We start from the raw sequence: 16419 nt of genomic DNA on the forward strand, positions 1-16419 counted from the left end.
CTCTTACTGAAGGAGAAAAGTGTTCCTGTTAAAATTTTGAAATAAAAATTTCTGTTTTGCTGTAGATTTTTTCACTATTGCTCCTTATTTTTATATATTCTTTCCCCTGGCTGTTTTTCATGGTTCATATTGTATCTGTTACACAGAACATTTGTATTCTGTTAGAATTATCTATAAAAATGAACAAAGAATGGAAGAAAAAGGAAGAGAGTAATTTTTTTCAATAAATGCTAAATCTGTATTATAAAATGTTCCTTAGTCAACCAATTCAGAAAAACCCACTGCTTTGAACCGTAACTCATTATTGAAGGTAATTCAAGGTTCAGAAGCCATAATAAAAAGTAACTGGTGAACTGTTAATATTAGTAACCAACTTTTTTCGACTTCAACAAGAATTTGTTATGTATCTGTACTCATATTTTGATAATTTTGTATATAATAGCCAGTATATTTCTTTAAAAGTTAGTTTTTGGCTTTAGAATACATTTTTATGTTTTCATCCCAGTCAGTGTATTAAAGGTGACAATACTTTGCTTTAAATAAATTTTGATGTTTCAGAGGTAATTTCAGGAAGTATAAAGCAATCAGAGTCAAATTTCAGAAAAATTTTTGTTTTATACTTACAATAAAAATGCATACAAATTTATTTTAGTGTTTGAGAGACTATTAAAGATTTTTTTGTAATTTGTAATGATTATCTATGAGGTTCGGATACTCGTAGAAAATGTTCAAGTTACCTTTCTTAGTTTTACTAATGGGTAGTTTGTCACTAGCAGTGATGAAAAAATAACTGAGTATAAATACAGTTACTCCTTTTGCCTTTTTCTGTATGATTTTCTTTAGTAAAAGAGTAAGCTGAGAGGACGGAAAAATGGGGAGTCATTTTTTAATGGGTGTAGAGTTTCAGATTTGCAAGATGAAAAAGTTCTGTAGATCTGATTAACAATAATGTGAATATACTTAATACTACAAACTACACTTAAAAAGTGAATATGTGTCTTTTACCACAATAAAAGATAATGAATAACAAAAAAATAGGCTAGACATTGAAATTTGAAAAAAGAAACATTAATTTTATAGTTTCTTTTTTGAGTAAGACTTAGGGATTCTTTTCTTTTTCTTTCTTTTTTTTTTTTTTTTTTTTTTTTTTGTGGAGATGGAGTCTCGCTCTGTCACCCAGGCTGGAGTGCAGTGGCACAATGTCAGCTAACTGCAACCTCCACCTCCCAGGTTCAAGTGATTCTCTTGCCTCAGGTTCCTGAGAGCTGCGACTACAGGCGCGTGCCACCACACCCGGCTAATTTTGTTTGTGTAGAGATGGGGTTTCACCGTGTTAGCCAGGATGATCTTGATCTCCTGACCTTGTGATCTGCCCGCCTCGGCCTCCCAAAATGCTGGGATTACAGCATGAGCCACTGCGCCCGGCCTCTTTTCTTTCTTTCTTTTTTTTTTTGAGATGGAGTCTTGCCCTGTTGCCCAGGCTGGAGTGCAGTGGCGCGATCTCGCCTCACTGCAACGTCCGCCTCCCGGGTTCACGCCATTCTCCTGCCTCAGCCTCCTTAGTAGCTGGGACTGCAGGCGCCCGCCACCACGCCTGGCTAATTTTTTGTATTTTTAGTAGAGATGGAGTTTCATGTGTTAGCCAGGATGGTCTCGATCTCCTGACCTCATGATCCGCCCACCTCAGCCTCCCAAAGTGCTAGGATTACAGGCATGAGCCACAGTGCCCAGCCACCTCTTTTCTTTTTTTTAAGAAACAGAGTCTCACTCTGTCACCCAGGCTGGAGTGCAGTGATATGATCGTGACTCACTGCAGCCTCAGTCTCCTGGGCTCAAGTGATAATCCTGCCTCAGTCTCCTGGAGTAACTAGAACTACAGGTGCATACTGCTATGCCTGGCTAACTTGTAAGTTTTTTGTAGAGATGAGGTCTCACTGTCTTGTTCAGGCTGGTCTCGAACTCCTGGCCTCAAGTGATCCTTCCTCTTCAGTCTCCCAAAATGTTGGCATTACAGGCGTGAGCCACTGTGTTCAGCCAGAGATTATTTTCTTTCCCTTATTTTATCGTTTGTTGTTATAACCCTTGTAAATCCCAGACTATTCAGAATTATATTTGGAAAACAGAGGCTTTGGGGGAATTTCTGCTTCATTGAATAGTTGTGACAATATCTTCATAGTGCCCTGGACAAATGTGGATTTTTGTAGCCCTATCAGAGATAAAACTGTAGTGATTTTCTTAAAAGGTATAGGGGAGAAAAGCCTGGTTATGGTAATGAATGTATTAGGTAGAGACAATATTAGATGAAGAAAACAGACATAGTTCAGGAAAAACACTTGTCTTTAAACAGGTTTCATTCAGAAGTAGACCTCTATTTTGGCAGATAATAACTATTTTCCTTTAAAACAATGCATATAAAGATGCAACGACAACAACAAAAACTACAGGTCAATATCCCTGATGAACATAGGTACAAAAATCCTTAACAAAATACTAGCAAACCAAATTCAACAACATATTAAAAAGATCATTAACAGTGATCAAGTACCATTCATCCTAGGGATGCAAGGATGTTTCAACATATGCAAATCAGTAAACCTGATAAATCACATCAACAGTATGAAGGAAAAAGACCATATCATCATCTCAATACATGCATAAAAACATTTGAAAAATTCATTATTTCCTTATTATAAAAACTCAACAAATTACATAAAGAAGGGATGTACTTCAATGCAACAAAAGCAGTATATGACACACCCACAACTAACATCATGCTGAATGGGGAAAGGTTGAAAGCTTTTTCTCTAAGATCTGGAATAAGATAAGGATACCAGGCCAGGTGTGGTGGCTCACACCTGTAATCCCAGCACTTTGGGAGGTTGAGGCAGGTGGATCGCTGGAGCCCAAGAGTTAAGAGACCAGCCTGGGCAACATGGTGAAACCCTGTCTCTACCAGAAAATATACAAATATTAGCTGGGCATGGTGGCACACACCTGTAAGTCCCAGCTACTTGGGAGGCTGAGGTGGGAGGATGGCTTGAGCCTGGGAAGCACAGGTTGCAATGAGCCAAGATCATGCCCCTGCACTCCAGCCCAGGTTGCAGAGCCAGACCCTGTCTCAAAAAAAAAAAAAAAAAAAAAAAGACACGGATGCCCATTTTTGCCACTTCTATTCAGCATTGTACTGAAAGTCCTAGCCAGAGCAATTAGGCAAAAGTAAGAAAAGGCAACTGAATTGGAAAGGAAGAAGTCAACTTTTCCCTGTTCATAGATGACATGGTCTTACATATGAAAACCTTTAAAAAAAGGAGCAAAAATTAGAAAACCTTAAAGATGCCACCAGAAAAACCTGTTAGATCTAATAAATGAATTCACTGAAGTTGCAGGATATGAAATCAACTTATAAAAACCAGTATTGTTTTTATGTACTAATAGTGAACTACCTGGAAAAAATATCAAGAAAACTCTTATTTACAATAGCTATGAAAAAAATACTTAGAAATAAATTTAAGCAAGGAGGTGAAATATCTGTATATTGAAAACTATAAAAACATTGATGAGAGAAATTGAAGGAGACACAAATAAATGTTCATGGATTGGAAGAATTAGTATTGTTAAAATGTCCATACTACCCAAAGCAGTCTACAGATTTACTGCACTAGTCTACAGATTTAGTGCAGAAATATCAATGACATTCTTCACAAAGATAGGGAAAAACAATCCCCAAATTTATACAGGACCACAAAAGACCCCAAATAGCGAAAGGAATCTTGAACCAAAAGAATGAAGCTGGAACCACTGCCATGGCCAGTCCATTGCAGGGTATTCTGCAGCTGCTACAGATCGAGAAGCAGGCTGCTGAGGTTTCCAAGGCCCGCAGGTAGATGAACCGGGAGCTGAAGCAGGCCAAAGAAGTAGCTTAGGCTGAAATTGAACAGTGCCGCCTGCAGAGTTGGTAAAAAGAGTTCAAGGCGAACGAAGCTGAAGCACTGAAGTGGAAAAGGAGGCCCAGGAGAAAAGATGATCACCCTCCAGACCTACTTCCATCAGAACAAGGATGAAGTCTTGAATAACCTCTTGGCCTTTGTCTGCAACATACGGCCAGAAATCTGTGAAAACTGCTGCATAAATGGGTAGGAGAAGAAAAAAGCACCTGTTCTATGAATTGGCATTTTAGATGCTCTCATAGAATATGAAGCTTCAACATAGCTCGAGTTATATTCTTATGGAAAGGCATTAAATTATTTCTGTATATTATATAATAGGTCCCTCCACTTTTTGGAGAGTAGCAAATATAGTTGTTTTTTTTACAGACTTAGAACTTATCTAAAGATTTCATGTTTCTTAGAAAATTAATTGGTATATGTTGTCTATTTTTGTATGCCTTTTGGTTCAAGCAACACATATATCAGTGTTGACATTTTCTTTCTTAGATGTAATTAAACAAAACCAATTTTTTTTGAAGAAAGAAAGGGATTAAATAATTTTCCCCCTAATGCATTCTTGAATTCGTCAGGGCTTTATCTATGAAAAAGTAGTAAATAGTTATTTGTAACTTAATGTGAAGCAACATTCAGCCTTAATCTATTCCTGCTAATGATTAGAACAACAATATTGGTATAGTTGTTTCGGTTGCTTTTAGTTTCTCTTAATCATGTTTACTAGATGATAGAACTTAAGAACTTGTTACATGTTATTACTTGGTGTATGATAATCATTTGAAAGTCAAGACTCTTTGTCATGCAGGAAAAAAAAAAAGAACAAAGCTGAAGGCATCACACTACCTGACTTCAAAATATACTATAGAGCTATAGTAATTAAAACTGCATGGTACCAGCATGAAAACATACATTGATCAAGGGAACAGAATATAAAGTCCAGAAATAAAACCATGCATTTACTTACACCAACTTACATTAAACAAAGATGGCAGGACCACACAATGGGGAAAGGGCCATTTCTTTAATAAATGATGTTGGGAAAACTAGATATTCACACAGAAGAATAAAATTAGGCCCTTGTCTCTCACCATAAACAAATATCAACTCTTGAAAATGGATTAAATATAAGACCCAAAACTATGAAACTACTACAAGGAAACAGGAAACTCCTTGACATTAGTCTGGCCTATGAGTATTTTGATACAACCTTAAAAGTACAGGCAACAAAAGCAAAAATGGACAAACAGTATTACGTCAAACTATAAAGCTTCCCCACAGCAAAGGAAACATTCCACAGAGTGAAGAGGGAACCTACAGAATGGGAGAAAATATTTGCAAACTATACATCTGATAAGGGGTTAATATCCGAAACACAGAAGGACTCAAACAACTCAGTAGTAAGAAAACAACCTGATTTTCTAAAAATGTGCAAAAGACCCGAATAGACTTTTCTCAAAAGAAGACATAAAAATGGCCAAGTACAGTCATTCATCACTTAACAACAGGTCTACATTTTGAGAAATGTGTTATTAGGCAATTTCATCTTTTTTTTTTCCCCCTTATGATCCAACAGAACCAATGGTATGGTGATTTCATCTTTGTGCAAACATCTAGAGTGTACTTACACAAACCTGGATGGTATAGCCCACTACATACCTAAGCTGTATGGTACAGCCTGTTATTCCTGGGCTGCAAACCTGTATAGGTTGCGATTATACTGAATACTATAGGCAATTGGAGCACAATAATGAGTATTTGTGTGTCTAAACATAGGAAAGGTACAGTAAAAATACGGTATCAAAGATAAAAATGGCACATCTGTATAGGGCACGAAACCATAGTGGAGCTTGCAGGACTGGATGTTGTCCTGGGTATGCCAGCGAGTGGGTGGTGAGGGAATGTGAAGGCCTAGGACATTATTGTATACTACTGTAGACTGTCTTTTTTTAAGTAGAGTTTTGTTCTTTTGCCCAGGCTGGAGTACAGTGGCACAATCATAGTTCACTGCAGCCTCAAACTCCTGGGCTCAAGTGATCCTCCTGCCTCAGCCTCTCGAGTAACTGGGACTACAGGCACATGCCACCATGCCCAGCTAACTTATTTTATTTTTTTGCTATTGTAGACTTGATAAACATTGTACACTTAGGTTACACTAAATTCATAAAACATCATTTCTTCAATAAACGAACTGTAGTTTACTGTAAGTTTTTTACTTTTGTAATAACACTTAGCTTAAAACACAAACATATTACACAGCTGCATAAAAATGTTTTCTTCTGTGCTTATTCTGTGTAAACCTTTTCCGTGTTTGAAATTTTTTATTTTTTTTATTTTTAAACTTTTTTGTTAAAAACTGAGACACAAACACACATGTTGGCCCAGGCCTGTATAGTGTCAGGATCATCTGTATTGCTGTCTTCCACCTTCACATCCTGTCCCATTGGAAGGTTCTCAGGGAAAGAACACTCATGGAGCTGTCATCTCTTATAACAGTGCCTTCTTCTGGATACTCGCTGAAAGACCTGCCTGAGGCTGTTTTACAGTTAACTTTTTAAAATAACTTGAAGTAAAATAATAATAAGTATGGTAAATATAATTTATGTATTTACCAATATGGTAAATACAGTACATATCAAGCATATGTACTGTACATAATTGCATTGCTATGCTTTTATTTATTTATGAGACAGGGTCTCACTCTGTTGCCCATGCTGGTGTGTGTTGATGTGATCTCGGCTCACTGCAACCTCTGCCTCCCGGGTTAAAGCTATTCGCGTGCCTCAGCCTCCCAAGTATGGGATTACAGTCGTGCATCACCATGCCTGGCTAATTTTTGTATTTTTAGTACAAAACTTCTCTACTAAAAACACAAAAATAAGCAGATGTGGTGGCAGGCGTCTGTAATCCCAGCTACTCGGGAGGCTCAGGCAGGAGAATTGCTTGAACCCAGAGGCGGAGGTTGCAGTGAGCCAAGATGGTCCCAGTGGACTCCAGCCTGGGCAACAGAGCAAGACTCCATCTCAAAAACAAAAAATAAAAAAAATTAGCCAGGAGTGGTGTTGTGCACCTGTAATCCCAGCTACTCAGAGTCTGGGGCAGGAGAATCACTTGAACCCAGGAGGCAGAAGTTGCAGTGAGTCAAGATCGCACCACTGCACTCCAGCCTGGGCAACAGAGTGAGACTCTGTTTCACCAAAAAAAAAAGCTCATCATCATTAATCATCACGGAATTGCAAATCAAAACTACAGTGAGATATCACCTTCCTCTTGTTAGATTGGTTATTATCAAAATGACAAAAGATAACAGGTGTTGGCAAGAATATGGAGAAAAAGGAACACTTACACACTGACGGTGGGAATGTAAATTTGTATAGCCATATGGAAAACAGTATGGAGGTTCCTCCAGATATTAAAAATAGAAGTACCAGATGATCCAGCAATTTCACTACTGGGTATCTATCCAAAGGAAATGAAAGCAGTGTGTGGAAGAGATATCTGCACTTCCATGTTTATTGAAGCACTATGCATAATGGCCAAGATACGGAATCAGCCTTGCTGTTCGTCAGTGGATGAATGGATAAAGAAAGTGTGGTATGTATACACAATGGAATACTATTCAACCATAAAAAAGAATGAAGTGTCATTTGCAACAAGATGGAGGAATCTGGAAGACATTCTGTTAAGTGAATAAGCCAGGCCCAGAAAGACACATACTGCATGATCTCACTCATGTGTGGAGTCTAAAAAGTTCTCATAGAAGTAGAAAGTAGAATGGTGGTTAGCAGAGGTGGGGGTGCTTGGGCGGCGGGAAGGATGGGGAAATGTTGGTCCAAAAATATATAATTACAGTTAGGAGGAATGAGTTCAAGAGAGCTATCATACAGCATGGTGACTATAGTTAAGGACCATGTATTGTTGAAAAATGCAGAGATAGTTGAATGTTAATAATGTTCTCACCACAAAAACAACTATGTGAGGTAATGCTATTATTAATTAGCTAGATTTAACTATTGCATAATGTATATATACTCCAAAACATCATGTTGTACATGATAAATGCAATTTTTTCTGTCAATTCAAAATGTAAAGTAAGAACATTTAAAAGGTACATCTCCAACCTCCACATGCTTTCCTTGCCCAGTGTTTCTCTCCTGCTTGTCTCTCTGCCTATCAGTATGAGACACCCTCTCTAGGAAGCCACTGTCATCCTTTACAAAGAAGGAGCCCAGAATCTAAAATCTTACACAGCCTGCTTCAGGCAGTACTTGAAGCCTGGGCTTCTCAGAGGCCACAGTAGAGGCCAGTTGTAGCAAATTTGGTTGAAAAAGCAAGAATTATTTTTAAGTTTTTCTAACCACTTGAGCTCAATTTGCCCAGTTGTGAGATTAAACACTTCCTTCGGGCGCCAGCAAATCATGGCCACCAGAAAATAAAATCAAATACAAAATAATAATTAATGGGAGAGGAGCAGTGGCTCATGCCTGTAATCCCAGCACTTTGGGAGGCCAAGTCAGGAGGATTACTTGAGCCCAGGAGTTCAAGACCAGCTTTGGTCAAAGTAAGACTCCATCTCTACAAAAAAGAAAAAAATTAGCCAGGCATGGTGGCACTTGCCTGTAGTACTATCTACTCAGAAGGCTAAGGTGGGAGGATCTCTTGAGCCCTGGAGGTTGATTGAAGCTGCAGTGATTCGTGATCATGCCACCACACTCCAGCCTGGGTGACAGAGCAAGACCCTGTCTCAACACAACAAAAAACAAAAATAAAAAAAATAGAGAACAAAAATAATAAATGTGTGCATATTTACTGTTGGATATGGTAATATACCATGGTAGGTATTGCCTTTGTAAGTTGGTCTCCCCTGTCTTTTGTTCCTAGAGCTTCCTCATTTTCTCATCTCCAAGGGCTTGTTTACTGCTTCATACATAAAAAGAGGCCAGGTATGATGGCTCATGCCTGTAATCCCAACACTTTGGGAGGCTGAGATTAGAGGATTGCTTGAGCATAGGAGTTCGAGACCAGCCTGGACAACATAGGGAGACCATGTCTCTATGAAAAATTAAAAACTTAGGCCAGGTGCAGTGGCTCACCTGTGTAATCCCAGCACTTTGGGAGGCTGAGGCAGTCAGATCACCTGAGGTCAGGAGTTCGAGACCAGCCTGGCCAACAACATGGTAAAACCTTGTCTCTATTAAAAATACAAAAAGTAGCCAGACATGGTGATGGGCACCTGTAATCCCAGCTACTCAGGAGGCTGAGGCGGGAGATTCGCTTGAACCCGGGAGGTGGAGGTTGCAGTGAGCCAAGATCGCACCACTGCACTCCAGCCTGGGTGACAAGAGTGAAACTCCGTCTCCAAAAAACAAAAAAAACGAAAAACAATTAGTTGAGTGTGGTGACATGCGCTTGTAGTTCAAATTACTCAGGAGGCTGAGGTGGGAGGATCGCTTGAGCCTGGGAAGCTGCACTGCACTCTAGCCTGGGTGACACAGAAAGAACCTATCTCAAAACAAAAACAAAAACAAAAAGAGCCCTAATTTATACATGTATACTCAGTTTGAATTAAATTTAGCTTGTTTACTTAAAAATAGTGTTGAAGGTATTTTTCATACAATATCTTAATACTAGACTAAAGTTGATACTAATTTTATGTAGTTTTAAGTATTAAGACTAATCGTTTGATCTTTGCTTTCTTTACCTAAAACATGGAAAATACTGATTTCTTAGATTAAATGAGATGATTTGTGTGAAGCACAAGCACAGAGTTTGGCATCTGGTCAATGTGCAATAAATGCTTGCTTTTATCCTCATAGTGACCTTCCTTGATCTTAAAATGGTAGTAATTAGGCTTTAAGATGAAATGGCTTATGCTGGTTTTGAAATATATCGTATTCGGAATCCTTTGTAAAGTAACATAAATCTACTATGCTTAGTAGGCCTCCAAAGGATATAGAGGAGAAAAGCTAATTTTTTATAGTTTTATAAGCAAAGTTCTGGTATGTCAGGAGCTTGCTTAAAATTGTATGTTTTATGCTTCTTAATTTAGGTACTTTAGATTTCTCCTAGATATTTTAAAACATTGCAGGCCACTTTGGGCATAAAAATCTAAAATATAATTTGTAACTATTTCAGATTTCATGGTAAGACCAAACTGCATTATAATTTTTGTAAGGAGCTAAACTCTTAGACTTTACTATTTATGTACTCTGACCATTGAACTGGAACTGAAAACAACTTAAAGATGCAATTTGGCCTGGCTGTGTTAAATTAGTCTGCTTTGCATTGCTATAAAGGAATACCTGGCTGGGGCAGTGGCCCATGCCTGTAATCCCAGCACTTTGGGAGCCTGAGTTCGGTGGATTATTTGAGCTCAGGAGTTCGAGACCAGCCTGGCCAACATGGTGAAACCCCGTCTCTACAAAAAAATACAAAAATTAGCTGGGCATGGTGGCAGGTGCCTGTAATCCCAGCTACTCCGGAGGCTGAGGCAGGAGAATCACTTGAAACTTGAACCCGGAAGGCAGAAGTTGCAGTGAGCCAGATTGCACCACTGCTCTCCAGCCTGGGCCACAGAGCGAGGCTCCATCTCAAAAAAAAAAAAAAAAGAAAAAAGGAAAAAGAAAAGAAAAAAAAATACTTGAGGCTGGATAATACATAAGGAAAAGAAGTTTGTTTTGGTTCACGGTTCTGCAGGCTGCACAAGAAGCATGGCACCAGTGTCTGCTTCTAGGGAAGCCTCCAGAAGCTTCAAATCATGGCAGCAGGAGAAGGGGGAGCCAGGGTATCACATGGAGAGAGAGGGAGCAAGGGAGAGGGGAAGTGCCACACTCTTCAACAACCAGCTCTCAGAACTACCAGAGCGAGAACTCACTCATGACCATTCATGAGGGATCCCCCCATGACCCAAACACCTCCCACGAGGCCCCACCTCCAACATTGAGGATTATATTTCAACATGAGATTGGGAGCGGATAAGCATCCAAACTGTATCACATGTTTTGTCAAAATGATTCTGATTTTGACATCTACTTTTATGTAAATCTTCTTTCCTTGCCTCCATTTTGGGGACGATTTTTATAAATGTTTTTAATCCTTTCAAATCAAAGGGTTTAATATACATGTATGCTATCTAAAGTGTACTTTGTTGATCAAATTATTTGAATAAAATGTAGCAATAATAAAAATAACAAAAGTGAGCTTTTATTGAATATTCGGTATGTCCTAGGCACTGTTCTTTTTTTTTTTGAGACGGAGTTTCGCTCTTGTTGCCCAGGCTGGAGTGCAATGGCGTGATCCTGGCTTACTGCAACCTCTGCCTCCCAGGTTCATGTCATTCTCCTGCCTCAGCCTCCTGAGTAGCTGGGATTACAGGCATATGCCACCACGCCCAGCTAATTTTGTATTTTTAGTAGATGGAGTTTCACCATGTTGGCCAGGCTGGTCTCAAACTCCTGAACTCAGGTGATCCACCTGTCTCGGTCTCACAAAGTGCTGAGATTACAGGTGTGAGCCACCACGCCAGGCCGCCAGACACAGTTCTAAGTGCCTTACACACATTGACTAAATCTTCACAACCCTGTAGAAAGGTACTGTTTTCATTCCCATTTGCAGTTGAGGAAAACAAGGCACAGAGAGTCTAAGTCACTTGTTTCAGATCACACAGCTAGAAAAGGCAAAGCCAAGATTTGAACCCAGGCAATCTGGGTTTAGAGTCCATTGACCACTCCACCATTTATGACCTGAAATGCATAGGTACTCAGTGTTTAACCAGACAATCTCAGAGAACATTACCTAGAAAAATCCATAGTTCGTTAAGAGTAATAGTGAATATATGCTCTCTTGTCTCTCCCTATATACATACTGTATAGCAATTTATACATGTGTATGTGTTTATGTGCACTATGGATACATATATACCATTACTCTGTTACTCCATTATTCAGTGGCATAGAAGACAGTTTCAAAGTTAGATCCCAATTCAGCTTCTGACCCTGGATGTGTGAAGTCATAGAAAATTTAAATTTTATTCATTTTGATGCATTAGGAATTGTTTCCATATAATTCCTGGCACCAACAGCCATTGTATTTGTTGCACTATAATTCTCAGGCCAGGAGTGTGAGAGAGTCCAGAGCTTTAGAATTATATCATTTAAGATGATGAGCATCAGTCTCATTGCAATTTAGTAAAATCAATTTAATGAGTGTTTTCTTGGCAAAAAGCCAGTTAATTATATCCATCAAATTTGTAGCCATAGTTATTAAAATTTTTTTATTGTGGGAAAAATAACGTAAAATGTACCATGTTAGCAGTTTTTTGTTTTTGTTTTTTTTTTTGAGACGGAGTCTCACTTTGTCACCTAGGCTGGAGTGCAGTGGCGTGATCTCAGCTCACTGCAACCTCCGCCTCCTGGATTCAAGCAATTCTCCTGCCTCAGCCTCCTGAGTAGCTGGGATTACAGGCACGTGCCACCACCTCCAGGTAATTTTTTGTATTTTTAGTAGAGACAGGGTTTCACCATCTTAGCAAGGATGGTCTTGATCTCCTGACCTCGTGATCCACCCGCCTTGGCCTCCCAAAGAGCTGGGATTACAGGCGTGAGCCACTGCGCCTGGCCCATGTTAGCAATTTTTAAGTGCACAGTTCACTGATGTTAAGTAACATTTTCATGAAACAGATCTCCAGAACTTTTTCTGTCTTGCAGATCTAGAGCTAAGCACCCATTAAACAACTGCCTCTTCCCCTTCCCCTCAGCCGCTGGTAACCACCATTCTTCTTTCTGTTTCTCTGAATTTGACTAGATACCTCCTATAGGTGGAATCATGCAGTATTTTGTCTTTTTGTGACTGACATATTTAGCATAATGTCTTTAACCTTCATTCATTTTGTAGCATGTGACAGGACTTTATTTTCTAGGCTGAATAATATTGTATGTATGAACCACATTTTGTTTATTGTTACTGTTTTTCTCTGGTGGTTTTTGTCAAGTCAGTACTCGTTAGACTTATACCAAGTGATTGGTAGAAGAAATATGATAATCAGAATAATTCATATGAATTGCAGTTTGACTGTTTCATAGATATTACAATAAAGAGTTGATTTAGGTTAGAAATAAAGATTAACATGAAAGTTTTGATAAGTGGTTTGTAGGCATTCATTCCCTGGTTTCTAGCTTTTGGCATGAACATTTCCTGTTCATTATTAGAAATGATCCATATTACTGTTAAGAGCAATTTTAATACCTACTGTTTGCACTTATATGAGGTCTGTTGCGTAAAAAGCCTTTTTTTGGCTTAGAATCTTACTGCAAATTCTTTATGCGTATTTATTTTGAAATACAATTGGCTAGTAAATTATGATCAGTTTCAGTCTTAGTGAAACCAAATACGAGATTAGCTTTCAAAAGTTCCTTCCAGAGCTAAAAGAGTTTGACTTCTATAAAGGTCATGTCCATTTTTATAGTACTTTAATATATATATTATTATAATAAGTGAAACATATCTCATATTGGTTAGAATATAAAATGATACCCCAAATACTATAAATAGGAAATTCAAGATACTATAAGGATTAGCTAGAAAAAAAAAGTTTAGCTAGGGCACTGTTTTCAAAGGATAAAGAATCCTAATTTTAATTTAAGTGCTTACTGGAAGTATTATCAAAATAGATTATTTAAACCCTTCTGGATAATTAAGAATGACTGAATTATAACACTTGTTTTGCTTTCAAGAAGTGAATTTTTTAGAAACATGAAATTTGACCATTTATGTTTACAGTATCAGGAACAATGATCCTCTTCCCCCTTTTCAATTCAGATTATGGATTTCAGCTTATGCGCTATACATAAAAAAAGGATTGGAGGCAACAACAACATCTCTTTAGAAGATAATGGATAGTAAATATAGAAATAATAATCATACTTGGCTAATCTCTTTGTAACAAATATTTTCAACATATATTCTTAAGGTAAAATTTAACTACATTGAATTTGCAATTTGTTAGCCACACTATCTTAAAAACAAAACAAAAAAACCCAGCTAGGCCAGACGCAGTGGCTCACACCTGTTATCTCAGCACTTTGGGAGGCCGAGGCGGGTAGATTACCTGAGGCCAGGAGTCGAGACCAGCCTGACAACATGGTGAAACTCCGTCTCTACTAAAATTACAAAAATTAACTGGGTGTGGTAACGGGTACCTGTAATCCCAGCTACTCGGGAGGCTGAGACAGGAGAATCGATTCAACCCAGGAGGTGGAGGTTGCGGTGAGCCCAGATCATGCCACTGCCCTCCAGCCTGGGCGACAGATAAGAGTTCGTATCAAAAGAAAAAAAAAAAAATTACCCGGGTGTGGTGGCAGGCGCCTGTAATCCCAGCCACTCGGGAAGGTGAGGCTGGAGGATTGCTTGAGCCTGGGAGGTGGAGGTTGCAGTGAGCCAACATTGTGCCACTGAACCCCAGCCTGAGCAACAGAGCTAGACTCTGTCTCAAACTCAAAACAAAAAACACCTTAATGGGAAGGAAGTCACTCAAGATAACCAAAATGAAGACCAACTACATTTTTCATTTTGTGTTTGTCTTACTCAGCACAATCAAATATGACTTTTAAAAATTAAAGTGGGCCGGGCACGGTGGCTCACACCTGTAATCCCAGCACTTTGAGAGGCCAAGGTGGGCGGATCACCTGAGGTCAGGAGTTCAAGACCAGCCTGGCAGAGATGGTGAAACCCTGTCTTTACTAAAAATACAAAAATCAGCCAGGCGTGGTGGCACATGCCTGTTGTAATCCCAGCTACTCGGGTGGCTGAGGCAGGAGAATTGCTTGAAGCCGGGAGGTGGAGGTTGCAGTGAGCCGAGATCGCACCACTGCACTCCATCCTGGGCGACAGAGCAAGACTCCGTCTCAGTGGGGGAAAAAAAAATTAAAGTGGAATATTTTACATCTTTATTCAGGTATTTGATTTATAATATTCTTATTATTTTCAGCTTTAAAACATTTGAAATATTCTAATATTCTCTTAAATGCTTTTTCCCCTATAGAACAGACTTTTGAGAATCCTGTCTTAATACATAAACATCAAGATAGTTTTCAACTTCTTGCTTAGCTTGTTAGTGTATTTTTATTGTAGTCCTTTAACTAGGTAGTACAGAGATTTGATTTTTCAGGAGCAGAGTTGATAGAGCAGTCTGCTATATTGTGAATTCACATTTTAAAATCCTTTATTGTCTTGAATGCAGGCCTAGTAGCTCTGTGACGTGTGCAGCTATACTGTGACATCATAAACCCCATCGTGAGGGAACCTAGCTACGGGTCAGAGCTAGTCCACTAGGTGCTAATCAAATGCTGTGTTACAACACTGTGAGGTTTTCCCAGTTATAAGTGTCATTATTAGGGTTTTTTTTTTATTGCAAAGCCAAGTAAGGCTGTCAGTTGCATCATCTTACCTTATTTCTTCAGATTAAGTACTGTTTATAGTGGGATTTTCGGTGGATGTGGTGGCATCAGCATAATCTATGTTTCAGGCGTCCTATAGAGGAGGATTATTCTTCAGGGGATGTGGAAGAAAAGGTAAATGATGTCTGCTATAAGTACCTTCTACACACTTTTAAAGCCTCGTGAAAAAGCGGTGAAAATTGTGAAATATAAAATAACATCCATTTTATGTTTTAGTTTTTTGAGCAGTTGCCTACTTGGTTATTAGAATGTGATAAATTATTCATAGATCTTGGTATCACTTTTTCCTTCTCTTCATTTAGGCTTTTTGTGTAAACATTCCCTCCTCTGAGAAATTATCTACAACAAATAGTCTCTTACCACACCACCCCCAGTCCCTGCTTTGTCGCTCTCAAATCTGTTATTCTGCTTTACTGTTCTTTTAAGAATGGAGCACTACCCAAATTATGTATTTGTTTCTTCATCTATTTCTGTCTTCTGATCTGGGAGAGTAGCGACTTTTCTCATTCACTGCTGTATTAAGCTCCCAGTAGATGTTTGTTCAGCAAGTAGAAGAGTTAATTCATAAAGATGATGTGTTTTGGTGAAATTTTTGCTTAGAAAAATGTCTTAGAATGAATATTTGATGTTTATAAGAAAGATTTCTCTATTTCTACCCGCGGTATGCATATTTTAGTTCAAGTGAACTTTGGTCTGTCTCCTTGTGTGTCTTTTAGGAAAGACTCTTTAACTAATTCCTTTCTGTTTTCAGGGCTTCTTTAGAACCCTACTTATATATTATGAATAGAGCAATTGTAATACTTTTTAGATTCCTCCTTGTTAATATTACAAGGATCTTCCTTCTTTTTTTTTGAGACTGAGTCTCACTCTGTTACCCAGGCTGTAGTGCAATGGCACAATCTCGGCACACCGCAACCCCTGCTTCCTGGGTTCAAGTGATTCTACTGCCTTATCCTCCCAAGTAGCTGGGATTATAGGCATGTGCCACCACACCTGGCTAATTTTTATATTTTTGTTAGAGATGGGGT

General features: G+C 38.7%; 1 protein-coding gene and 1 pseudogene across 37 annotated transcripts in view; both read left to right on the forward strand.

Moving 5' to 3' along the window:
* The window catches only part of CREM (cAMP responsive element modulator), an 89641-nt gene that overhangs the window by 27485 nt on the left and 45737 nt on the right, over window positions 1–16419 (forward strand). For 2 of the 37 annotated variants that reach the window (XM_063669777.1, XM_063669778.1), the window contains exon 2: window positions 7408–7532. The exons of 31 other annotated variants lie outside the window; for them this stretch is intronic. In XM_063669777.1, the coding sequence (XP_063525847.1) occupies window positions 7515–7532 (18 nt within the window). In that variant the 5' untranslated portion in view covers window positions 7408–7514. Of the gene's footprint in view, window positions 1–7407; window positions 7533–15212; window positions 15506–16419 lie in introns of those variants that run through there. 4 more of the 37 variants (XM_054435196.2, XM_054435198.2, XM_054435195.2 and 1 more) reach the window with 2 other exon arrangements.
* Window positions 1707–4137, forward strand: LOC129006047 (V-type proton ATPase subunit G 1-like; annotated as a pseudogene).

The sequence above is a fragment of the Pongo pygmaeus genome, chromosome 8 (assembly GCF_028885625.2).
Source record: "Pongo pygmaeus isolate AG05252 chromosome 8, NHGRI_mPonPyg2-v2.0_pri, whole genome shotgun sequence".
Lineage (NCBI taxonomy): Eukaryota > Metazoa > Chordata > Mammalia > Primates > Hominidae > Pongo > Pongo pygmaeus.